The sequence below is a fragment of the Lepidothrix coronata genome, unplaced genomic scaffold, assembly GCF_001604755.1.
Source record: "Lepidothrix coronata isolate B3197 unplaced genomic scaffold, Lepidothrix_coronata-1.0 Scaffold71, whole genome shotgun sequence".
Classification (NCBI taxonomy): Eukaryota; Metazoa; Chordata; class Aves; order Passeriformes; family Pipridae; genus Lepidothrix; species Lepidothrix coronata.
Genome location: NW_016690251.1, coordinates 1,691,821 through 1,718,292, shown reverse-complemented (window position 1 = coordinate 1,718,292; position 26,472 = coordinate 1,691,821). Strand labels below are relative to the sequence as shown.

At 43.6% G+C, this 26,472-nt stretch overlaps 1 protein-coding gene across 13 annotated transcripts in view; it reads right to left on the bottom strand.

Moving 5' to 3' along the window:
* The window catches only part of EHBP1 (EH domain binding protein 1), a 213,110-nt gene extending 188,789 nt beyond the window's left edge, over nucleotides 1–24,321 (bottom strand). For 5 of the 13 annotated variants that reach the window (XM_017818885.1, XM_017818886.1, XM_017818889.1 and 2 more), the window contains exons 1-2: nucleotides 23,571–23,755; nucleotides 22,365–22,777 (exon numbers count right to left, since the gene is read on the bottom strand). In XM_017818885.1, coding sequence (XP_017674374.1) covers nucleotides 22,365–22,468 — 104 coding nt within the window. In that variant the 5' untranslated portion in view covers nucleotides 22,469–22,777; nucleotides 23,571–23,755. Of the gene's footprint in view, nucleotides 1–22,364; nucleotides 22,778–23,570; nucleotides 23,758–24,207 lie in introns of those variants that run through there. The other 8 variants (XM_017818881.1, XM_017818884.1, XM_017818887.1 and 5 more) reach the window with 4 other exon arrangements.
* Nucleotides 24,322–26,472: the final 2,151 nt, after the last annotated feature.

Below are 26,472 nucleotides of genomic sequence, written 5' to 3'. Positions count from 1 at the left end.
CTAGTCCTTGCATTTGATGTCACATCCAGCTGCCCTCCATGTGGAAGCTTTCTTTTCCTGGTCCAATTTAGCCCTGCCTCTCCCAAGGAGGAGTACTGTACAAGAAGGGTCAAGTGGATTTCTTATCTCACTCTCTTATAATCATAGACACTCCCTTTAGGCAGACCTTTACTCCAGCAACGCTCAGTCCACAGATTTACACTACACAACCTTACCACACCACAGGTTAGACACACCACCCAATACTCTATAACAAACAATACCAAAACCCCCAAGAGTTGCTTAAGGAAAGCTTGCTTGTGATACCAACCTCCCCAGTCAAGTAAGTTCAGGGGACTCGGGCTGACTGGCAGGAAGGAGCACAGGCTAATGGGGCCATTCAGACAAACCCTGAGTGGAAACAGTGGAGCATATTCTTTTTTAAAATCACTTTACAGTGGAAGGTTCACAGGAAGCTCCCATGAGCCAGATCTTTCTCAGATGTTTGATTTTCCTTTTTATGTTCTTTTGTCAGGATATTTAGTCTTCTACATTTTCACAACAACAAATCAATGTGATTTTTTTTTTAAAAAAAACCCGCCCGCACAGTCCGTCGGGGCCTGACCCGCGGCGAACCCGCTGAACTCACTGCTCTGATCCTGTTTCCTGCAGAGCTGGGACCTGACAGCTGCCACGTGAGTAAACAGAAAATAGTTAGGAAAAAACCCCACTTTTTCACCTCATACATAACAGTGCATTTGAAGGCTGGTTTGAGAAGGTAAAGTGCCAGACCATCTATGCGCTGTGAAACCCAAGTGCCCAAGGCAGACCTCTGTGCACCCATCCCGCACTTCCTTAGAGGAAACAAGGGCTCAGCGTCACCTGCCCCTCCTCATGTTCACTGCTGTGTAAGGCAATTAAACGGACTAGTAACAAGGATCATCGAAAAACAGTTTTAGCAAACTTGAGCCAGGAATTTTGAATTCAAATTTCATCTCCTGTCCTCACTGACTATACAGGTCTGCAGAAAATTTTAAGGCAGATACTGAACAGCATCAACCCTCCCTTTGATTTTAGTCATGTTCCATGACCTACTCATACCTCTGCCTATAGACCAAAAATAACATCTCTGTACAACAACGTATGTGAGTTACTGAGGATGCCCTATTGTGGTATTTCTTCATATTTTGAAGCTCTACGAGTATAAATGTTAGATTTATTCTCATGATAAAAAGTGTAAAAAACATAATGAAACTAAAACTCTTTGACTGACAAATGCTGCCTGAAACATAGCTTCAAGCCATCAAATACAAATGCCCATATTAAATAATATCTTTTTGTACTAAAAAATATGCAAGAGACTTTCTGGCACACCACTGTTGGATTTAATAGAACCCTATTCCCTTTTGCATACTTTATTTCTTTTTCAAATAGCATTCAAACAGAAGGTTTTTCTGGTTTTCAGTCTGGAAACAGTAGAGAAAAAAAATTCTTTTTCTGCAGTTCCTGCAGAGCAGAAAAGTGTGTATCTTCCACCAGAACCACAGTTTTAGGAAACTAAACTATTCACAACAGAAACTTCCTCCTCCAATTTGTCTAAAATATATTTGAGAAATTCTGCATAGCCTACCATGAGCAATTAAAGAGGAGGAAAATCTTTGCTGCTCTTACTGCCTGGGCAAGTTTGACACTCACACAGAGATATGTGAACAAGGGCTTTTGCTTCTGTTCCACAGAAAATCCAGTGTCTACAGTAGGACTTATACACAGCAACTTCCAGAAGCTACAAAGCACTAATGCCTCCATCCTCCTCCTCTCCTTGCAATACGTGGACACATCCCAGAGAAGATTACAGTTCAGCACAGGCAGGAGTAAAAGAATCTGGCACCATATGTCTTTTGAAGCTCCCTTCCAAACCAACAGCACCAGGGGGTTTTGTTCACTTTTATTACTTAAGACCACATTTTAGATTACACGAAGCAGTTTCTACCATTTGAAGACACACAGAAATTGTGAACAAACTAAAAGTTTCTGAGTGGACAGCATGGGTGGAACACTATCGGCTTGCAGGGTTTGTCTGGAAGAGAAAGTTCACATCACCACCTCAGGTGCTCAGGTTATGGGACTGAGATGGTTATACAATCTAGAAAAAAAGGCTGACAGCATTTGTTTGTTTTTTGTAGGTAGGACACACAGCAGTCTGCCTCTTTGTAAATTTGAAAAGCTTGAATATGTGCTTGAAGCTACAAAGACAGTGCAGACTCTGGAGTTACACTCCAAAGAAGATTGTAGCCTAACACTGCGTAATACATCACAAGCTAAGAAGCAGATCTGTGGTGTGCTGTGTCCACACCACAGGAGCAGTGTGGAAGGACTGGTGTGATACAAACTCTTATTTAGTTTTCCAAATGATGACTTTACTGAGCCCTGAGTTAATCCATATTTATTCTGAGACATGAGCACTCCTGGTTCATGCACAGTGAGGTCTCTAATTAAAGGTTCCTCATCTGTCAGCAGCCTCCTCTTGCTTTTGCAAATTAATATCACACAGAAAAAAAAAAAAAAGGAGGAGGGAGTGGCTAGTGAAACCACGGAATGCTATGCCAGTTCTTTTCCCCTGTCTCTGCCCAGGAGACTGGACTTTGCAAATATTGTTAGGTGTTCTCAACCACGGCCATAACAGACATGGTATCAAGAAGTATGAACTCATTTTTGGGGAAGGAAGGTGTTCAAATATGAGATCTTGAACTGCTTTCTCTGCTCTGACTCTGGCACCACCTTGTCTGTGTGATCAGCCACAGGATTATGAATCACCTGCTCTAGGTGAGTCTGTTACTGGGAGGACACTCCTCAGTAGCTGGTACACCGGTGGAAGCAACACACCTTTCTGCCACCCTTCAGAAGCCCCAAACCAGAAAATTTTACCAACTGCAATAAAGCACCAGTTACTGGAAATCTCTGAAGCAGCCACAGCCCCAAAACACCACAGAGAAACACAAGAACCTCGCATTCAAACTTGCACCCAACCAAAGTCACACGCTTGCACACTAAGCAAAATAAAAAACCCCAAAGCCTCCACAGACCTCATCCTCTCCAAGCTTAATGACACCATCAAAATGTAAATATTGAGAATAAGCCAATGTGATAAATTTAGCAGCAGTAAGCTGTATGTAGATGTTTGTCAACATTAAAGATATTATTTTTTGCGTGTTAATGAAAACATTACCAGATATACAAAATTTTTTTATATGGTTTCCAGGGAACTGGAAACTGCCATGATCATTTTCCACGAGATGCCCCATTTCATGTTAGTGGCCTTTCAAGAGCTGGTTTACGATGGAGGCACAGCCATAAGAAGTGTAATTATTTGATCTGTATTTAAAGCTAAATAACTGTTCCAAAGACTGCAAAATTAGAATGACTCCTCCCCTTCCTGCTCAAGCTGTTTAAGTTGTTACACTGTGTCTAAGCTACCTCCTGAAAGGGAAAATACCACTTCTGATTACAGAAGTTAATCTCAAAAACAACATCAATTATTTCTATTTATAGGTCAACAGTTCTTCCCCTAGAATTGTACACCCAAAGTCTAAAAATTTTTATTATTCATAGGAAGTTAAAACTGACTGAGCCTTTTAAATAATGCCCTCAAAGTAACACCCATGGCTCATATCCAGCAGCAAGTATTGGATATGAAAAAAATGTATGTTAAGTCATGGATACTCAAGAGACTATACAAAACCTCCTGCCAATATTAGGGGCATGACAGGGTAAACAAAACCAAAAAAAGGCAAAAAAAAAAATATTCCTAACTGAAAGACCTCTATTTCTATTTTGAAATGTAAAAAAAATAATAATCTTACAGCTTCTAAAAACTAGAGAGTATTTTGAAAATACCAAGCTTCATAATTTGCAGACACAATTGATGAAACGTTTCTATTTCAAGGTCAAAAAACCCCCTAAGAACACCACCAACTAAGGACCCAGACAGATTTTGCCAGTAACTGCTGTTTGTGAGATGCCTGGCAGCAATCTGAACTAGATTGTAACTAATTATTTCAAGATGAGCTAAGCTGGAAATTAACAGCATATTTAATATGATTGTTTCAAGCATGGTTTTCAGTTAAAAAAGCAAACATACAGTGCCTACAGTAGAGCTAAATTTGTGCTGATGCTGAAAACACACAAAGAAATTGTATCTTTCAGCCAGTCAAGTTTTTTCTGTTTGTGGTTTTTATTTTTCTAAATATCTTTCACTCAAGTCAGACACTCCCACAAACGGAGTCCTCAGAGTTAGGGCAGCTCTTTGTCTCAGCATCCCTACAGAAGAAACAGAGAAGTGGTCCTTCACATCTTTGTCAGCACACCAAGCTGTACCTGCTCTCCTTCAAAAAGCTTACAGCTGGTTACTAACATCCCACAGGACACTTCTCAAGGTCCTTTATGTACCCAGGATTGTTGAGACATAAACTATTAAAAATGAACACTGTCCCTTCCTTGCTTACATTCCCAATGAAGATACATAGATACAAGTATCAACCCCTTCAAAGTCTTAAGTGGAGGCCTTTTCCTACTCATCAAACAATTTTGTAACTGGACACTAAACCTGGTCATTACCTTGGCTACTGTGTTGCCCTCTTCCTTCTTTCTGTGCTGAAATGGTTGGTATTTTATATCAGCTTAAAACAGGCAGAACCCACACCTTTCCCATGCTATAGTGAAATGCCCGATAATGTTTCAGCTGCCTTACATAGCTGAAGGATATTACCACAGAGCAGTTGTAAAGGAACATCTTCAGCCACAGGAGACATACCTGGATTCTTTCCAGATTTTTTTGTTGTGTAGATTTGATGTCTTGTAGGCTGGATTCCAGTCTTGTACCATTAAAAGAGGCAAAGGGACAAAGAGACAGAGCCTCTCTATCCCATAGCGCACACAGCTTAAAAGATTAAGCATTTTTGTCTCACCCTAGACTTCAATCTTACTCTAATTCAAAAATTTTTTATCTGTAAACACAAATGTGTCTGGTGTGTAAAGCAGCTCTTCTTGGAAGCCGAAAGGTGAATAAAAAGGGAGGGTACGTTGGTTCCTGGAGCAAAATACGCTTTTAATCTTGCAAAGTGAGAGCCAACCACTCAAAGTAAAAGACAAAGCCTCTCAAACTTACTGCAATACCTTGTTGTGCCAAGTGAAGAACAGTGTCCTCACAGTGAAAGGCACAAACCTCCCACCAAATTAAGTGCTGCAGGATCTGGTATTAAATGAGGATAAACAGGAGCAAAAATTTTAATTTCAAGCTTTTAGAAGGGCATTACGGTAAATGAAATTATGATAAGTTGTTGTAAATTATTCCATTTTAAATCAGAATTTTAATACGTTTGCCTAGTTAAGGTCAAAGAAGCCAAATGAATAAAATCCACTCTGTAAACTAACCATCAAGGGAATGGGAATCAATTTTAGCTGTGCAGAGTTCACACAGGGCACTGAGGGGGAAAAACAGTTATGTGCAGAATCATCAACATGGACAATAGAGATGCGTGGGTGCACAAACTCCTTGGATTCTGCAAAATAAGATTTTCCACATATTTCAGCATACTTTATACAAAATGCACTTTTCATCTTTAAAACAAACAAGGCTTAAAAGTCGAAGCCTGCAAAATTTTGACATATTTCCTTCTGGAGCACTCAGATGGAACATCAGCCTCGGCAGGGCCAGCACTGCACACGTGTGTGCACGGCCCCGCTCCAGCAGTACCAGTGCCTCAAAAAGACAAGAAGGCCCACAGAAGAACACTCAGGAAAATTAAGATCACCAGGCTACCACAGTGATGAGCAGATCTCTTGAATTGAGTGCATTCAGCAAGGCTTTATTTATGCACTACATGCTTTAAGTCAGCTCTCCTTAACTTTTCCACTTTCTGAGCATAGACAAGACCTTGCACAGACCACTTATCTCAGCTTGATCTGTTAATTCAACCTTGTCTCTTCAGCTTTGACAGATGAGCGCTGGCACAGCAGCTCTTGCTGCTTCACACATTACCCTGTGCACTACCAACACCTCCTCAGCCACTTTTCTTCCCCAAAGCCATTGGACAAGGGATCACAACTGCTGCCCTTGGCTCTGCAGCTCCCAGTTGGACCTGATGCTGACAAAGGTAGACAGGAGGCCTGTTAGGCTAAAGCCTTTAGCCCCTTTCATTGCAGGCAAGTTTGGAGTCTTATTTCCCACTGCTCTGGCTTCTCAGCTAGTGGTCAGTTTTAACCTATACAGGGTTTGTGTTTGTTCTGCAGACAGACAAGCAATATAGTACCATACGAGGTGTGAATTTACCCATTAATTTCAATGCAGTTCATGTGGAAAGATGTTTTGGGCCATCGAAACCCTCAAACTTCAAAGCCAATGAAAATAAGTGTTCTGCAGAAAATGATGAAGTCCAAGTGTAAACCAGATTCAGACATTTGGCTTTTGTAACATCAGCTCACATCGCTGAAAAGATGCAATGAAACCTTTAAGCTCCCCAAAACAGGCAGGGTGGGATTCCTTGTGCCAGCTGAGGATGCCAGAACCTGATGTGTTTCCGCTCACCTGCAGTAGCACAACAGTTCCTACAAGTGCTCTGCCTCTGCCACACCCAGGCTCTGAGCTGCGAGACCCTTCCATCAGGACACACAGTAAATCCAAAGCCATGTCTGACACACATGGCCCGTCCCCACAGCACCTGCAGGTACTTGTCACCAGCCGTCCCCAAGGCAAGCACACAAACGTGTGCAGCCCACCAGACCTCTCTGCCTGCTGAGAGGCCTGTCCCTCAGCAACAGGAGGGCAGAAGGCAGCAGAGCCTGCCCCTCCTCTTCCCCTCAGGAGGAAGTTTTAACTGCAATGAGGTCTCTCCTCAGTCTCCTCTTCTCCAGGCTCAACAGACCAAGTGACCTCAGCTGCTCCTCACACGGCTTCCCCTCAAGGCCCTTCACCATCTCCACTGCCCTCCTTTGGACGCTCTCTAAAAGATTTATATCTTTCTTGTATTGCGGTGACCAAAACTGCCACAATATTCAAGGTGAGGTCACACCACTTCCCACTTTACCTCACATAAACGAGATAACCCCAGGATTTGACGACGAATGCAGGCTCCCCTCTCCTCCTCAGCCATACTCTCCTTTAGCCCTCTTGCCTCTTCTAGGACATGGACAGGGATCACAGGTGCCCTGGGACCTCACAGCTGGAACACCCAAAGGGAGGAAAAAGGTCCAAATGATCAAGAGGAAAAAATATCAGCAAGGTAAAGATGACACGTGGCCACTTTCATCACATTGTTAACAGCACCAGACATAGAACAAGCACCTACATTTTTCTTCTGCCTTTGAAGCACTGGATTTCTGTACAATTCTGGTCTTCAAGAATCAGCCACGACTGACTGGCAATTCTGAAACAGGTGATGGAGGCTTGCTTCCCTCAAGAGACAAGAATATAGTCTGTCTGACCAAACTCAGAGCAGTTCCGGCAGTTTAGCCTCATAAATATTTCAAATGTCTCATGTACTACCTTATCTGTTCCTATACTAAGTCACAGAACAGATATGCTGGAGCAAAAACCAAGCAAAATAATAGCAACAAACACACTCCATAGATTTCTTGGCATTTTTTTTAAGGGTAAGAAATAAAATGTCACTCCCCCCCTCTCCCCCTATATTCACATTCTCTCTTCCACAAGCATTAGATTTTGGGACTGATTTTATGGATGTGATATGAAAGAAAAAGCTATCATGCAAATTTCAAGCAGAAAATAAATTACAGAATAAATTCTACAGCAATATAAGGGGTGTGGGAGGGGAAGATCAGCAATTCTAATCCAGACAGTGGATGTATATATTGAAGTCAACAAGCTTAAGCAGAATATTCCAACAGTTCTGATTATATTGTAGTAATGATAAGGCTACATGCTGCTATGCAGCCACAGCTTTGTTGGAGTTGTAACTGAACTCCATTCTATCAGTTTTAGACAGAAAAGTCTTCAGAGTTTAACAAGTTCTCTTCCTTAGTTTAGTGCTACATAAACACCTCTTTTAAAGTACTTGGGTTTACAGACTGTAACAACCATTTGCAAGTGAATCTGACACAAACAGTGTGGGTCCCCTGAACCTTTTGCACTCCAGTAATCAACATGTAGGCTTTCAAGTGCAATTACATGCTGCGGGCATTCATCACCTCTGCTGAAGAGGAGTTTGGTTCTTATGGTCATTTTCTAATATCACCACCACTGGATAAAATGTTTTAGAAACATCACTCCTGAAAGGATGTACTCAAAGGCTAGCACAAATTACTTCCTTCCCCACTGACATTTACCCATTACACATACTCTTAATTACACATCACTCAGAGGGAAGCAAATAGAAAATAAACAAAAAACCCTCCTCACAACAAAAACCTTCCTTCAACTGCTGCATCAGCAACTGTCAATCAGTGATTATGTGGTCACCTCCCCTCCAGAATCCCTGTCCCATTTTCCCCATGTACTCTGCTCCACTGGTCCTGCTCAGTACTCTGCTCTGAAACAGTTTCCACCCTGAACCCCTATGACCAAACACACTTGTAAAAGACCTCGTTATTAACATGATTCATACTGGAAAAAGAAAAAGGAAGGGGCCACTTTCTAAGTTTGTGAAGTATAACTTGCAGCTTCTTCCTCAGTTAGGCAGCATCTTGCTTTCACAAATGTGCGCTCATATAATTCCTATCAGTACAGAGAGGGTTTCTTGCACCTTCTGCACAATTTCTCTGTATTTCAGAGACATAGAATGGGGATCGTATTTCTCTATCACAAAACAGTCTTGTAAGACTACATTTATAATGGAGCTGTGTGGCTGCAGAGTTTTTGCACAGAGAAATTGTTAGCACTATTTCTTCACAGCAAAGTGTCATTTTGCAGTTTTACACCATTACCACAGAACAAAGAGCTGATACCACCTGGCCCTTAATAGGAGATATAAATCCTGCTTATAAGTAATTGTGAACCTAAAATGTAGAAGAGTTTATGTAAGGTGATTCGTGCACATGAATTAGGGAGTGATTGGAAAGATGACTTGTCTGCACAGCTACAAGGGAAGCTGAAAGGAAGCCTAGTGCAAGACCAGGATTTTTTTACTTTTGTTGTTTCTACCACTAGACCACACTCTCTAGTAGATTGAGAAGCAAAGACTTTATTTTACCCTCCAAGTCAAAAATACCTACATAGAAAAAACATGTACAGAATTTATCAAGTCTGCTCTGAACAAAAGAAGGTGCTAAACAGACTGACATACAACTATTTATATAAGAAACAAAAATAACCTCTACTACAAAATAACTTTCAGTAACTGAAAAGCCTGTATAGCTTTGGAAGCTCTCCTAGTTTCAGTATTCTCAAAAAAACACTCTGCAGCTTCTGGCTACATCTGGGTAGCAAGAGAGAGAGCACTGTGTGAAACTTCTTTGCTGTGACTGGGAACTTGCACTGGGATAGAAAAAATTAAGCTCCCACTGTACACATGTAAAAAACCAACTTCCCAGGTTCAAATAGAGAGAGAGATCATCATCACATCAATTTGAACTGAGTAAAACTGCCCTGGGGAAGGCTAGACACATATTGCAGTTTTATTTACAAAGCTGCCTTACAAAATGTTATAAAAGAATATTCAGAATTTTTTAATATCATACAATATCAAAAGCCAAACTTTTTCTACTTGTCTCTAAAAGGTAGAAATATTTAAATAACGAAGTTTGTTTTCATTCAGCACAAAAAGAATCCCTGGAACACTTTAAATTTAGACTTCTTCTTTCACTGTACGATTGTTACTATCACACTCACTCAAAAAGAGGTGAAATCCTAATTAGCATTCACCAAGAGAAGATGGAACCTCCCTTTCAAAACAGTTTCTGAAAGAACTGATTATTATCAATTATGAAGGTGAAACACTAATATCTGTGTTTGGCAAAGCCTTAGTTCTGTTCTATTCCCATCAGTGCTGGCTGAGCACCTGTCCTGCCCTATGACCTGCTCTGCTGGGCTGAAGGTTCAGACTTGGAGATGTGAGTAATGATGGATTACTCCTCCCTTAAAAAAAGCACGGGTACAACAATATTTTTGATCATCAAGGCTTGCTCAGAACAGTTTTCGTGACAACAAGTTTGCTTCAGTTAGGGAAGCTACTCCGAACTGCAATAGTTGCTCTGGTACAATCAGAAATATAAATCACTTTATTTTGGTACAGAAGTGCTTAATAGCTGCTCGCTGTGCAGCTATTTCCATAAAAATGTCTCTAGTTAACATACTTCTGTATGGTTGCCTTCTGCCTATAAAGGAAGAATAGGTGCTGTATGATTGCAAAGGCACAGTAAGACAGTGGAGCTGCTACATACAGACAAGGTTCAAGTACACATATGTGCATATTGCTTGTTCAGCAAAATCAAGTCTGAAAGCTCGTGACACAGTAAGTTCCCATTTTAAAGTGGCACACTTTGTCATAAGAATTTTACATGGCCTGGGTCAGCAAACATCTGCCTGAACAAAACACAAAATCTGAATACAGCTGATTATGGGGATTGTATTCAACAGAAGAACAAAGGCCTGGAGGTTACTACAGTGTTAAGCATTTCAGTAGCATAAAATATTTCACTATTCAAAGTTACTTAATTTATCAGCGTGATGGCTTGAGGTTGTAAGGAGAGTGAGACTTCTGGCCCTGGTCAGCCCATGTGCAGCACAGTACACCTGGAATCTCCCAGAGTAACCAAAGATGGACAAGATTTGTCCCTTACTGGCAGCAGCCACCCCTCCTGCTATTCACTACAGCATCCAGGCTTTCCTCCCTCTTGAGATGGTTCAACAACACACACTGATTTTATATACACATGCTGAACTACATATTTGTACATATTATGCACAAGTGACACATTATGACATGTGACTTTGCTGTCACATGTTACCAACTTCCAGAATCAACTCCCCACCTTAACTTCTTTGCTGTAAGAGATGGCCAGTATAAGAAGTTGAGATCCCAGCAATAAACTCCATGCTAATCAAAGAGATGAAGTCGGCAGAAACACGAGAAGGCTCTGCGGCTGTTCCCTGAAATAATTATTTTTGCTTCACACACTGGTTGCTCATATTTAGGTCACTGTTTTTGTATCTCCAAACCCAGCAGGATCTGCCTTGTACCCCCTGTGCAGACAGACTTGAAGACAGGCAAACAGGGAGAAGAGCCTTGTGCTCTGCTCCTCATGTCCCCCACTCCCCCTGCTTCTCCATCAGCTCAGCTCACCTCACTGCCCATCCTGCTCATCTCTGAGCAATGCTGAAAACAAGACAAGCCTGCAAGCCTCCACGAAAAGCCTGCAAGGCTGACCATTTCAGAAGGCTTCCTATGGCAGCAAAGAAGAAACCAACCCCTTAGGAGAAGACCTACCAAGTCTTCTCTAAGCCCACCTACGGCACAGCACAGGAGGAAGAGGAGGGTAGGACAACTCATTCTGTGAGGGTAACAAGGCAACAGGTTTCTGCTTCTCTAGGTCTTAATGGGGTTTTGTCAGCCATAAGAGATACTAACAGTTCTCACAATGAGGTGAACACAAACAAATCAGGATAAATTGCAGTCTTACTATAGTCAAGAGTAGCTCAAGATAATTTTCTTTTTTTAAATTATAGTTTGTCGACTTTATCACTAATTGCAAATCAAGTAAGCATCCTCCTTTTAACAGCTGTTGCTAAAAGAAGTAGTATCATTCTTTCCCCTTACAGCACATGATCTAGTTCCCTAAGAACAAGTTTGTTTGAAATAAATTCATTTACTGAAGTCAGCATTTTTTTCCCCAGGAGGAAGCAGACTTTGCACACTGTAAATGCTTTATTAGGGTCCACTCCAGACAAGAAGACTGAATCTATAGGCAAAAATGTCCATATTCCTGTTTCCCAGTGCAGCAATAGGAGACAAGGGACTGCACTGCCATATGCTGTGATACCACAGGATTAGCCACACTACCAACAAGATTGAAGTTACAGGTGATGGGTAAGATCAACACCAAGCACCAGGATGGGGTAACTCAAACTGAAAACACAGGTAATGCCCGTTTTTATGGCCCCTTGCAATAGACCTTTTCCCGAGGCAGCTAGAGCAGGAGGTGGTTGCAGGAACAGATGGGGAGCAGAGAAACAGAAATGTATCTAGCAGCTCCCTGCTCCAAAAATACACTGGCACAAATGGCCACGTGGAAGCACAAACTGACACAAACCCAGAGTTCCAGGCAGAGGGAGAGAGGCTGGGCTGCCAGCAGCTCTCACCCTTGCAGGTTCTCCAGTGTCTAATAAAGGGTGAAGTCACTGGCTTTTTGCTCGAAGCCGTGGGGTCTGACCAAGACTCCACTCTTCTGTCCAGAGGCCCTTTGTCACAAAGCTCACGGAAACAATAGCTGGAGGTTCCCATCCCACAAACTTTGGTTGAAATTGTCTGCTGAAACTTTCCAATGCAACACTGGATTTTCTGGCCAGACAGAAAATTCAGGCGTGTTTTAACATCACAAAAGAGCTTTTCCCCTATGAAGCAAAGCTAAAAGTAAGGGAGAGGCCCAAGGTTCAAAAACAACAACACAGCAGGCTAACTTGTCATAACCACCGACAACACAGACCCATCAACCACAGCAGTGTTGTATGCCCAGAGAAAAGGGATGTCCTGGCTCTCTAGGGAAGTGACAGTGTTGGTGTGGAACTAAGGCAGATTTGACAAGGCAGTGTGGCACAGTGGGCTGCCACAGCTCCACAGGTAGCAGATGATGTGTCAGGGGCAGTGCCTTCATCCCATGCTTTGCCAAGCTCTCTGTATTCCAGGACTCTCCAGTTGCAGCTGCTAGCTTTCAGCTGGCACAGCATTTCCCCCCAGAAAAGAGAGAAGGGAAGTGTGAGAGCAGGAAAGAAGAGTAGTTCCCTTTTTTTTTTACCCCAGTCAACTGGACAGTCTTACAGTTATGGATCAAAGGAGGCATCATGTCTCAAGCACTAGATGTTTACCATTATAGTAGTGTGGGTGATTACATGCCTTCTCAATCCTCTATCAAAAAATCCCTTGATTACATCAGTGACTATGAGAATTCAGGGTGTAAAGATTACTCTTTGTGATCTTTCAGTTCAAAATTTTAAAAATCAAATCCCATTTACTGTAAGAAAAAAGGAATCTATGGGAAATAATTCCTTTACTGTTTTAAGATTGTCTATGTTTTGGTATCCTGAAAGGACATGTAGACATTGGAGCTCAGAGCAGCCATCTAAACAGAGGAAAGTAAACAATTTTAGCAAGAAAATAAAGAAAAGAAAAAAAAAAATAAAAGTAAACTTACAACTTATAATTCCCTTTTCTACATGCAAAAAGCCCAAAAACAGGAATGGAAACTCCATTGTTCTAGGTATTTTAAAAAAATGTCTTTCAAAAAGTATTAACAGTAAACAGAAGCCATCCCAAATATGCCTCAAAACCAAATAACATTGGTATAAATTCTTTCGATTTTTGTGGTATGAGAGGAAGTGGTGAAAAATGGGTTGGGACTTTCTCATTCTTAAAATTTTCTTACATGTCAAAGATAAAGGAATGCAAGGGGAATTCACTCACTCAAGAGACACTTATTCCAAGTACTCTATCCAGTTAAGATCCGCTCTTGAAGAGAAAAGAGGAGTTCAAAAACCTTGTTCTCTTGTAATTTTTCACAGCTTTATACAACTATTGCTCAAATTACCTACAGGAAGAGACAAACTACAATGTGATAAAAGACAGGTACAACTAGAAAAAACCAGCCAAACAGAACTTGCCCAGCTGCCAGCATGGCCAGAGCTGGGACTCTACAGCTATAATTATGTCAGGTGTCACCAGGAGCAGTCAAGGTTAAGTCCTCTGCTAATCAACCACAGATAAATCAGCAACAGACTGCTTTGGAAATTTACAGATCTGAACTAGATGTTTGCTGGAAAAAAGTTTTGACAGCTCCTTTTCTGTTCTTTTAAATCTCTTCCTATGTACTGACATAAACAAAGGAATTCAGAGTTTACTTAATGAGCAGCCACTGAAAGCTGAGGAAGCAGCAGCGTACAGTGTGCTGCCAACCTGCATTTAAGGATCCAGATTCTCCAATTACTTTGTTTAATATAGCTTTTGATATTGACACTACTGGCCATGCAAATGCTCTTCCCAAGTGCAGCTGGGAGGGGAAAGTCAGTTTATGACCCTGGATGTAAAAACACAAGGCATCACTGCATTAGCATTAGTCCTAGCCCTAAAGAGAGGTCAGGACAATTATCGTCTCAGGGCATCATGCAGCAACATATCTGATGGAAAGCCCAGAGCTGACTTAGGGAATGCCTTTTGTCTGCCTGGCCTACGCAAAAGCTGGTGGGGCTTGTCCCAACAGGTGGAGATGAATATGTGCTCCCAGGAAAGCTGCACGCCCATCAGAACACACATCTCCCACCACAACAGCCAATGCCACCCATCAGGCAGCCCCAGACAACTCTGGCCCGTCAAACAGCTGCAAGGAAGCAAACATTCCTTCCTGGGCGAAGAACAAGAAGGCAGTGAACATGAAGGGTGACCGGTGCTGGCAGAGGTGGCACAAAGGAAATGAGCAGTAGTAATATGGACCATGGTAACATGGGAGCCAAAACTCATGTGATATGAGAGAGTCTTAAAATACCCCGTATTGCTTTAATTCAGTTGTTCTTGGAACTAGAGATTGTTTTGCCCTTGTGATGTTTGGTCAGCACCAAAATCATTTTTCAAAACACATCCACCAGAAAAGAAAGGTCAGATCTGCTGGTGTGCTGTTAAGCTGATACAGCAGCTCACCCAAAACAAAGCCCACAAAATGACTGCAGGAGACCGAGTGTGCACATGAAATAAAACCCAAAACCAGTTTATTCTAAAATAAATACACAGAGCCACAGAGATTGCAGTTCAGCAGCTGCAGACATTTAGGCAGCTGGAGAGCCTGGCCATAGCTTTGGCATAATACTCAAGAAAGCCTCCTTAAATAATAATAAAACAAAAAGAACCCCCAATAATGACTCTCCACTACAAAGAGAAACCTCAACAGGCAAACAAGAATTACTTCTGCACTGCTCATTTTCACAGGTTTGCAGGCAGCTAGAAACTACAGTTCAGAAGGGCATGCACTTCTGATTCATCTCAAAAGCTTGTGCATTTTAAAGCCCTACAGTGACAGCACAGGGCACTGACTCAGGATCTGGGTGATTTAGCTGAAGTATTTTAAGATGCTCTTGCCTGCAGCTGTGGCTCATCTCACCGCTCAGGCAGATTTTCCTCCCCGCTGCATCAGGCAGCATAAGAGAGGTGTGCAGGCTCCTCAGCTGCTGCAGCTCACACTCCCCTCACAAATCGGAGCTGAAGGTGATGGTAGTTAATACTCACACACCACACAGCCCTACTGCTGCCCTACCTCTGCTTCAGGGCACAAGACAACTACTACTTAGGGACAGTGACATCTCGCTTCACTCCTGAAGCCAGAAAACCTCAGAAGTCAGAGCCTTAGACAACAGCAATGTTAGTTGTGGTTCTGCTAATTTTAGCTCGTGCTTAACCCACAGTCCTCAAGTCCCTGCAATGCCTTCCCAGGTGCCAAAAGCCACAGCTACCCTATACCTCCACTGTCAAAACACACAGCTTCCCAGATGAGAGGCTCTGGTGCACTTACAGAAACTGAATGCTGCAGAAATACATTTTTCAAATGAGGAAGAGGAAGAAAACAAGGCTGGCTTTATTTACCCCACTGCTACGTGCATATCTTAAAATAAGGAACAAAAGTTCAGCTGCACAGTTCCTGTGTTTCAGAGTCCACTTGAGGACACACAAGACAGACTTTGCGCAGAGGGTGGCTCAGGAGCGTCCTACAACGTATCAAAGAGCCTGCCAGGGCCAGCTTCTACCCCAAGGAGTGAAAGGAGAGAGAGGGGCAAGGGAAACAAACACACACTTCACACACTCTCCTCAGAGTAAACTGGGAAAGCTTTTAGAAGCAAATAAACACACACCCGCCCCCATATTCTCAGAAAGCCACCCAAGCAGAATGCTTTTACTACCGTAACTGAAGGGTTTGTTTTATAAGAAGAGTTTCCTCAGATTTAGTCAACCTTACCAGCCTCCTCCTCCTCTACTTATTCACACTAAACTGTGAAAGGGACTTCAGCTCTCTCCAACCAATTAAAAACTAATTGAAGCAGCAGACTGGCACTATACAGCCTGAGCAGTCTAAGAGACTGAAGACTCAGCTTAGATGAGGCCTACACAATGTCATAATATTTCATTTTATTTAACCTCATAACACAAAGCACTGAAAAGAGTATTCACAAGGATCCAATCCTGCAAAAAACCCCAAAAAACATTCTTTATTCCAGATCAAGTCCACTGGGTTCAAACGAACAGTACATGCACTTTGGTGCTTGTGTGCACCACAGTGCCTGCAGGAACAGAGCAAGGTTTTATTTGTTTGAAAAGCTCTGTGAGGAAGTTACGCAGTTTCTCTCTCAAAAAATAAAGCTGTGTTAGAACATAACTTAGTGGTCAGTTAAAGGGGTGAGGATGTCTCCTTGAATGAATAAAATACACTAAGATACACCTGGATATAATCTAACATTTTCTGCTTTTGATAATTATTTTTGTTACTGCTAGGGCAGTAAACAATGCTAAGGAATTGCTGAAAAGAATTCTGTCTCTCAGAGAAAAATAAAATTCAGAACCAGTATTTAAACCAAACACAAATCTTTCTACCTTACAGATACTAAACTTTGTGCCTGTTTCTGTCTTTTAGGAATTGGACACAGAGTTATAAATACTCTCAAAAAGTTGTTGCAAATACAAAAAGGGTGTAAGTAAGCAGCACTGACAACCTAAAAAGTCAGTAGCAACAAAGATTTCACATATACCGGCAGATTTCCTATTGAAATCTCTTTGCTGCCAATATGCAGCCAACAATTTTGACAAGAAATTCCTAACTTGTGGTCCATGGAACAGACCCAAGGCTGTAAAAAGGGCTAGGAGGCGAGCTTGGTGTGGTAGGGAAGGAAAGCAGCTGGTGTTAAAAGAGTCAGGACTGGTAGACAACCTCCTGACAGAAGTCAGGCAGAGAGTCCAAAGGAGCAAATCTATGTTTCTGCAATCACGGATTTTTTTTTGGATACAAAGAAGAGAGATGCAAGGTGACAGAGGAGAACTGCTTTTGTGTATTGACAGTAAGACTGTTTTAATTGACTGCAGAAAGAAAGGAACAAGACAGCTGTAAGGCAGCTGGTAGTGATTATTTGGAAAGAGTAAGTCTGAGACACAATTTAAGTCCTCAAAAAGTCCTCAGTTAAAACTGGAAAGGAAAAGAAAATGCTAAAGCATATTTGCAAATGGGGTTTATCTGGTGTGGCATCAGATCTCAAAAGTATAAGGACAGAGTATCATTTAACAGAGAGGAGAACAGAAGCTAAAATGCAGAAGAAATTGCATGGTGCCTTCCTTGCACAAGCTATAAGTGTTACAGTACACCTATATAACTAACATTCCAATACAATCAAAAACTCAGCAGAGCAAGCCCATGATGAAAAAAAGCATGGTTCATGGCAAAACCGACTCAAAGAGATTCAATATGATGACCCTTCATAATTAAAAGCTCTTGGGTACTCACAAAATCCCCTCTAACAACTATACGAAGCAAGGAAATTAACTGAGCAATGTGACAGTCTGACTCTGTACAGGAAATCAAGGATTTCTACAGCAACCAGTCAACTCCAATTCTTTTGGTAGCCTTCAGCACTGATGAGTTTGCTAGAAAGCAGAAGGCAAGCAGATCAGTGTGAACCGTGGAATCTCAGAAAGCTCATTTCTCTTCCATGCACAGTGCATGCCAAATGCAGGATTCCTGCAGCATCCAGTTATGAAACTACAATAGAAGAGAAAAACAGATGGCTAAAGCCTGTTGGAAAAAAAAAAAGATTAAGCCTTACTTCATTTCCAAGGGAAAAAGATGTATATTTGAAAATACAGAACCTACTTCAGACCGTACCTAATCGATATAAAAATAGGCAACTTGCCTCACGGACGTGAAACCTGTCTTCAGTTAAGGTTTTTAAACATAAGAACAGTTTAACCCTTTTAGAACATCATGGCTCACTGTTTTAAGCAGGATTTAAAAGCAAAGCAGTTCACGTAGATGACAAACATTACAAACATTGTACAATAAGAACATACTTCTTTATCTCTCAAGCAACCCCCGAATACAAATCCTGTAGAAAAGGCTCTTTATGTTTACTCTTTTCCAGCCTTTATAAGCAGCTAGCACCCAGGTTCAGGTGAGCAGCTTTCTTGTTCATAAAAGCATCTAAAGGACAATGACACATTAGGAAGTTGGCAACCTCAGCTCTGTAAGTTAAGCCATTCTCTGTGGAAACCAGTCGATATTACATCTGAAGCCTCTATTGAGTCCTTGACTTGCAAGACATCACACAACAATAAGGAAACACAAACGCCACCCTGGAGAGCTCATGTGTTCAGCATTAGATGTTTCAGCAGCTCTATAAAACTGCTATCAGAGCTTCAGGTCCAAGTACTAGAACTGATCTCTGGTCCAAAGGACAACTTTCCTCCTGGGAGCCTCCTCTGCTGAGCCTGTATCTCAGACAAGCCTTGACTCAGTTGCCTGAACAGAGGCCTCCAGCAGCTGGGGAGCCCCAGGGCACACAAGAGACGCTTGCCAGGCTGGCAGGCTTGACACAGGGTCAACAGGAGACCTGGGTTTTTCCAAATTGGCAGCTGGGACTGACAGTAAACCCAAAGGCATCTCAAAACAGCATCTGACACCAATGTTCAGGAACTGAACTGGGTCCCCTGCACAAGTCACAGCATTACACCTGCCAGTGATGCCCAGATTCTATCCTACACAAAACTAGTCTGCTCTGACAGCACAGAGCAGTAAATACAGCTTTTTTTGTAGGAGCCTAAGCAAAATGAATGAGACTGATTTCTGGTTTTATTCAATGACCCTGCACTGAGGATTAGCACTAAATTAACTCTTTCCTATCAACATATAGTCCTTTCAGGCCAGGACTGCAGCTCACTGGAGAGGCTGGGTAGAAAATCCTGAGCTGCCCCAGCTTATTCCAAGGGTAAATGGAGGATGACACACTCCAGCACTTTCAAGTAAGCATCTTTAAAAAAAAAAAAAGAAAAAATCAAGTGCTTATATGATTAATGCAAAGTGTTTTGATTTCACCGTAGCAGAAGTCACTAATCCATATTAAAGACCAAGACTACACTTGTTTGTTTATTTATTTTAATGAAAGGCTCTAAATAAACCAAGTGTTCAATTTTTCAGAGGTACTGAGCAGCCACAGTAATTAGGTCTGGGTCAGTGGGAGCTGCCAAAATGCCACAGAAGTGACTCAGTACTGTTAATTATCTGAAAAATAAGGAACGGTGACAACAGTGGACACTCCATCACAACCTGTCTCCCCCCAAACACACCACCAATAAAAAGCCATCATTTGAGAGTGGCTGTCTCTAATCATTAGTAGGGACAAGAATCACAAATTGTAGAAAGTAGAAAAAGCAACGAAAGGAGGTTTCAGCCTAATCTGGACAAACGGTGCTGTACCTAGAGATAATTCTTTAAAAGAGTGAAGCAGCAACACCAGAGTGGTAGCAACTTTCCACACAGCCAGGGTAATTCCAGAAAAAAAGGGCAGGAGCTATTTTAAACACTAAGTTAAAAAAAAAAAACAAACAAACACCAAAAACCAAACAACAAACTCAAATCAATACAAGTCCAGAGGAGACAAAGAGTATTAAATCCAACCAGAAGCACACTCGACATTGCAAACCATAAACGATCGGTACAAAAACATCCTAACACACAAGTCCTTCTCTGAAGAGTCAGACAAATGTAGACCTAACAGAAGATAGCAGTTCACAAAGAGGCACACAGCTTGTTTTGGTCATGCACAATCCTTGCTCACAGACACTTTTCAGTGCTAGTGTGTTTATGGCTGCATTGTCATTTATTTTAAAATATGAATGGAGCATTCTTTTCCTCCAGAAACACTGCATTGTTAAAATGCCAGTACATTAAAATAACTTACTGCTTACTACATTTCAATCAAACAAACTACAGACTACAGCACTGACACTTAATATGTATTGAATACTTTCAGCAAGAACAGCATATGGAGTTCATTTCTTCTGTTTTGTTCTTATATGGGCCAAACTCAGAGACAAGACTTAGAAACAGATGAAGCAGTGATCCTGTCAGCATGCACAAAAAATGTATATAAACTGTACCTTCTCCAAAGGTAAGGAAAGATTTAGTCGAAGGTTCTCAAAAAAAATAAATATTTACCCCTTTGTTTCATATAAAAGTTTGACTTACAGTAGAAATATTGTATTTTAGCTTGCATGCTTAAGGAACACTTTTGTTAAGGTTTTCCAAATAAGAGGAAGCAGAATCAAAAAGCTCACAATCAAAGGACCATGTGAGTGATGTTTTTCCCCATTGTTATTTTTCCTAGAATTCATCCACATTTCACCACCATACTGTTGCTTTGTCAGAACCAACACAAGCACTGATATTGCCTATAATTATATTCAAGAACACAAAATGAAAGTTCAGAAAGATGACCTAGTTTTTAAAAATTAGTTGCATATCTGAGTCTTTGAAAGGCTGTTCCACTGCTTCACACACAGGCATTTTGCTAGGTGGGCACTCTCAGTTATGATTAACCAATGAGCTGTTTCTAAAATAATAAGATCCTTCATAAGAGAACTTCTGTGTATGAAGTGACAGTTAGTTGCAATTCCAATGTGAACATTCCCCTGCAGGATTCATATTTTAGTGCTGAAGCATTCTGCAAATTCTCAAGCAACGAGTGAATCAAAGTGAAAATGAAACTAAAGCAGCCTTGTTAATGCAAAGTGAACATCAAAAGTAATAAACCCATCTGCTGAAATAAACCTGATAAACCAAAATTACTGTGGAAAACTCTTTGGCCTCTTTAGGACAGTAGATCCCACAAGATAATCACAACAGCCTCTTTCAACAGCCTCTTTCAACTTCTACAATGTTTTTATTTGTAGTTTACTCTGTGAAAGCAAGGTCAACTTCCAAAACAATTCTGTTTCTTAATAATATTTCAGAACATTTTAGGCACGAAGATAACTTGCTATTAAAAAACCCCAAACGTTTAAACTGACAGTGTTTCTTTAAGACAGAGCAGTGAGCAGCCCTCCAGCATATTTGACAGAGATTTCCTACTCCAGGAGATAGAATTTAAATTTGTAGAGGCAATTACTCATAACCAGTGAAAGCAGCCAATGCAAGTGCCAAACTTGCCAACAAGAATAAAGGCAAAGTATTAGAAAGGAGGCTGCAGTTTATTACAAGGCAATTTGAACATCTCAGTCCATGAGGTCTGGAAAGTATTTTCTTCATCCCCTGACACTACAGGCTCACACTAATGTGAGGAATTATGTCAGTAACATCAATATTCCAAACATATAAAACAGCAGTTGTATCATGGAGATCTTTCCCTGACCATTTAAAAGCTGCTTCTAGTCTTCCCTAGCAGATTTATTTAAGCTCATTTTGCAAAGGAAAGAGCTGCCAGACCCACAACGTTAACCATTAACTGCTGTCTAGTTGGCTATAAAGCCATCCAACTGGACCACCACTGCACAAAATTCTTGTCTGACTAAACAGATACCTTAAGGCAATTCCCAAGGACCTGTCTCTTGCCTCTTCCCGTTAAAAGATGGAAAGGAACAAGCAGGAGAAGGAGAAACATGACCTCTTCAGGTAAGAAAGTCAAAAATCAAAACTGGCATCCACCCCAGATATCCCACCACCACCACCTCCAGGACTGATCTCAAATGCCTCAGTCAGGTAACAACAGTGTCAGTAGATAACACTCATCATGATGAGTTGAGTTGGCAGTTGGAAAACAGCTCACGGGAAATACTTAAAGGAAACCCAAAAAACAAAACCAAACAACAAAACCAACAATCAAACCCACACCACTAAGTCACATACGTCACAGATGCCAAGCTAATAAATGCACCCTCCTCTGCAAGGTAAAAACAATGCCAGCCTAAAACCTCAGAATACAGAACAAACCCAGCAGGTCCAGGACAACCACACAGCAAAGCAAGCACTCACTGAGAAAGACAAGCACCCCACTCAGCTGCCTCTGCAGTGGGCAGGCAAGAGAAGGCAAGGGGATGCAAGAGCAGTGCACACACACCAAACAATACAAAATGAGCAACATCCTTCCTATTTCACCACCAGCATCCTACTCCATCATTTGTGCAGCAACATGAGCCACTTCTTACCATTTTTTGGTGCACTCGACCATCAGTTCCTGGTAAGAGGCCACAAACTGGAACTTAGATGCATGTTTCCCAACACGTTGCAGCCTCTTCCAAACTGAAGCCATAGTGGGGAAAAATACCAGTCCTCTTACACAATAGCAAGTCTGTGAATACCAATGTAGGTTTAAGAGAGCGTGTGTGCTTGATACTAGCAGGTTTATATACAGATACAGTAAAAACAGTATGTGAGGAACGTGATAGGATGTCTACAATTCATATTCTGCCTCTCCCTTCTTCACGGTAAATCCCAGTCCAGCTGAATGGCTCATCACTGGCCAGGAGCAGCAAGCAATAGCAGGAGACAGGTAATCAAAAGGCAGTTCTCTCACAGAATCACCATTCCTTGCACAGTAGATGAAGTGAAGACTGCAGGACTAGAAGACAAGAGAGAGAGAAAGCACTAGTTAATATACTCAACACTACAGTGCTACAATTGCACGTGACCTCGTACCTTCCAAATAACGACAGTAAACTACAAAAACATACCCCCTTCCTGTTATCAAGCCCCCCACCCCTCCAATTAAATAAATAAATAAGAATGCTGCAGCAATTTCAGGAATGCAAACCACGAGACTGTTTGGAAACATATCAACATGTCCTTTTATCAGCACCATCATAATTGGCAACAACAACAAAAAAGGGCAGGTCAGGGCCACACCAGATCCTTATGAAGCATCTCCCTACGAAGCGTCTCCGGGAAGCAATGCAAAGTGGCTGAGGTGCTGCCAATATGCACCCAGAGGGAGGGACACAGGGAGATGAAGTTCTTTGTCTTGATGACAAAAGGTGTAACAGTTGTTTCCTCTCTTACACATACACACTCTTCCCGTTCCCATTTCTCTGTCCAAGGAGAAGGACCAGCCAAGAAGCCGGTAAGGGAGTGTTACTATTCAAATGCCCGTGCCAGGGTGAAGAGGAGGATGAAAGAGGAAGGGGCATCTCCCGAGTCTTGGCTACTACCCAGGATTCCCCATCTTCCTCGCTGCATCATATTGAAATTGAAACGTCTCCCCATCCCGCACGGAGAAATGGTCCATCAGGGAGGTAAAAAGCAAGAGGAGAAAACCAGGTGGGTCTCGTCCCTCGAAAGGAAAGCAGCATCTCTGCCGGGTGCAGGGGGAAACAGTCTCTTCATTAGGAATACAGAGAAGCAAAAGCTGGCCGCACCTGGCGAGAAGGCAGGGTAGGCAGGATGGCATCAAAGCTGGCGAGGAGGATACCTGGAGGAGAACGTCCCCCTGTGGCGGGGGAAAGGTGGTCCCCACGGAGCCGCGGGGCGAGGAGCGCCCAGCCCGTGTCACCTCCGCGCCCAGCCCGCCGGGGCAGCGCCCCCCACCCTCGGCCGGGAGCCGCAGAAGGTTTAAAAAAATGAAAAAACGCCAACGGGCGGCGAGCAAGGCACGGAGGGGAACGGGCGGCCCCGGGCGCGGCGCGGGCGGGTCCCCGTGCGCGGCACTCACCTGCCGCCGGCTCCTCGCGGGCGGCCCCGCCGGGCGGGCGCGCTGGCACCACACGGCAGCCGAGCCCCGGCGCTGCCGCTGCCCATCACTGCGGCAGCCCCGCCGGCGGCGGCGGCAGCGCCCCGCGGCCGCCCCCGTCCTGCCGCAGCCCCATGGCGAGCCCCGGACACGCAGAGCGCGGCTCAAGCCCGCGCCTCACGCCGCCACCATCGCCCTCCTGCAGGCGCTGCGCCGCGCCGCGCCCCGGCCCGCCGCTCGCACCGCCCCCGCCGCCCGCCCCCAACGCGCCATTGGCCGCGCCGCGGAGCCGCAGGGCCTCATTGGGAGTCGCCCCTGTCAATCACCTGCGCTCCAGAGGGGCAGCGGAGCGGGGGGGCGATGAGCGCAGACGGGGCTCGCAGGGCCTCGCCTCCCGCCCACAGCCCCGTCTTTTTTCTGATTTGCCGCGTGCCTCGAGGGGGCGGGGCTTCTTGTGAGGAGCAGCCACACGATAGGTGGGCGCGGCCGCCCGTCAGCGCGAGAGCGCCCGGCGATTGGCGGCGGCGCTTCCTAAAGCGGCAGCGGGGCTGTCAGGGCTGGGCTGGGGTCTCGCGCGGCCCCCGGGACCCGCTGCCCCGGGGCCGGGGAGGGACGCCCAGACACCGCCCGTGAGGTGGGCGCGGGGCGGCTGGAGGGAGCGAGCGAGCGGCCGCGGGAGGCGGATGGAAGGGGCGGGCGGGGCGGAGGAGCCACGGCGAGGGACAGTCCCCGCGCCGGGCCCGCCCTGAGGAGGGGTCGGGCCGAGCGCCAGGCCCAGCCCGAGTCCCGCAGCGCAGGCCCCCGTGCGGGAGGGGCTCCGGAGTTCGCGTGGGGACGGGAAGTTGGTGGGAATGAAATTCCGCGGGCAGGATGATGTTTTCTTTGCCGGTTTAACCGGCGTGCGCAGAGCGGCGCCCAGGCGCTGGGGGCTGGATGTGCTGCTCAGGTCTGTGTAAAAGTGGCTGCGAGGGAGAGCGAGGGGGGCGATCCTGGTGGGATGCGGCTGTGAATTCCCCATAGCCAGGCTGGCTGAATGTTTCTCCCACCGTGCAGTGTCGCTGAGGTGGTGTCGGGAGCCAGATGTAAACGCTCGGTGCTGGGTTCTAGCATTGATCTGATATTTAAACGGAGGCATATTCTGGTTCACGGAGAAAGTGCCACGCTGCTCGCTGCCCACGTGCCTCCTGGACACGCGTAGGCGTGTGTTTAAGTTCTGGACCCCAAAGCGCCATTTGCCATGATTCTGAAATTCACTGAATCTCAGAGTCAGGGTGAGGTGGTTGTGTGATCTGTGGGAGCTAATCCCGAACCTATCAGCCGGCCAAATCAGAAACTAAGCCATCTATCGAGTGGAAGCACAGGGAAAGACGGAAGATAATGCAGTAGAGCTCTGAGAGCAGCTGTGAAATCGAAGCCTCGGGGCTTTGCAGTCCTCCTCTGTGTTCTTTTCCATGACAAACCAAATGGAGTCCAAGCCTGATCCACGGACTGGGAAGCTCCTTATCCCAGTGCTTCCCTCCTTTCTCCTAAGCTGCCTCTGACTGTGCTGCCATATCGCAGAGGCTGCCAGCATTTAGTGGCTGGAGTGAAAGGAGAGAAAGATTGACTGTGTGGATGGCCACAGGCCTAAGCTGAACTAAGTTACTTCGGAGAGAGTAAATATTTGGGCTATTGAAAACGTCATCCCTTTGCTTATAGCGTGTCAGTCTTCAGTCCTTACCCGAGCTGCCTGGGAAAGGCAGTGATTCCTCTTTTTCTAAAGTGGTGCACTGGAAATGTTACAGGCAGTTGTACTACTCATACAGAGTTTCTCGGAAATGCTCTCTTTCCAGAATAGTTTTGAAGATTTTGCACATTTATCTTAACGTTTCTGTCCCAGTTTCGCAGCTGGTCTGTACACAGAGTAATTCCAACACACTTGAGGGAGACATCCACTGATTAAATGCAGATCACCTGCTTAGGATTTGGGAAATGAGGCCAGGATTTCCAGAGCACATCAGACTGAAAACATGCAGTGTGGAGCACACACATGCTTGATTTTGACTTGGAAAATACCAGATGGAAAACTGGCAGTTGTAAAGTGGATCAAACAAGGTAATATGAAATTCCAGTGGACCTGAGGAGACCCCTAGTTTCTCATACTAGGGAAATGTCCAGTAATCAGTTGTGCTGATTTTATTTCAAACCTTGTCTTTATTCTGATATATTACCAAAAGTTAATCCATAAGTTTCTCTGATTTATCTCCTAAATATCGTGCAGCACTCAGGCTAATTCCTAAGACATATTTTTGACCAAGATCTTATTTTCCTCAAACTGAGATAGACATTTTCTGTCCTGTGGAATAAACGCAGAAGATCTGGTGGTTTGTTCAGTGACTTGTGTTTCAAACGTCATTATTTATTAACATTTTCCATTTCCTTCATAGCTTTTGGATTCGAGTTACACCAGGCCTGGGAGGTACATGGCATAAGGCTGCTTTTTCCTTTGTGGCATGGGGAGAAATATAACACAGGCAATTATCCTACAAATTATCCATTTGTTTTACAATTTTTAAGACTAGCACTCTTCAGTTCTTGCAATTTTGGGGAAA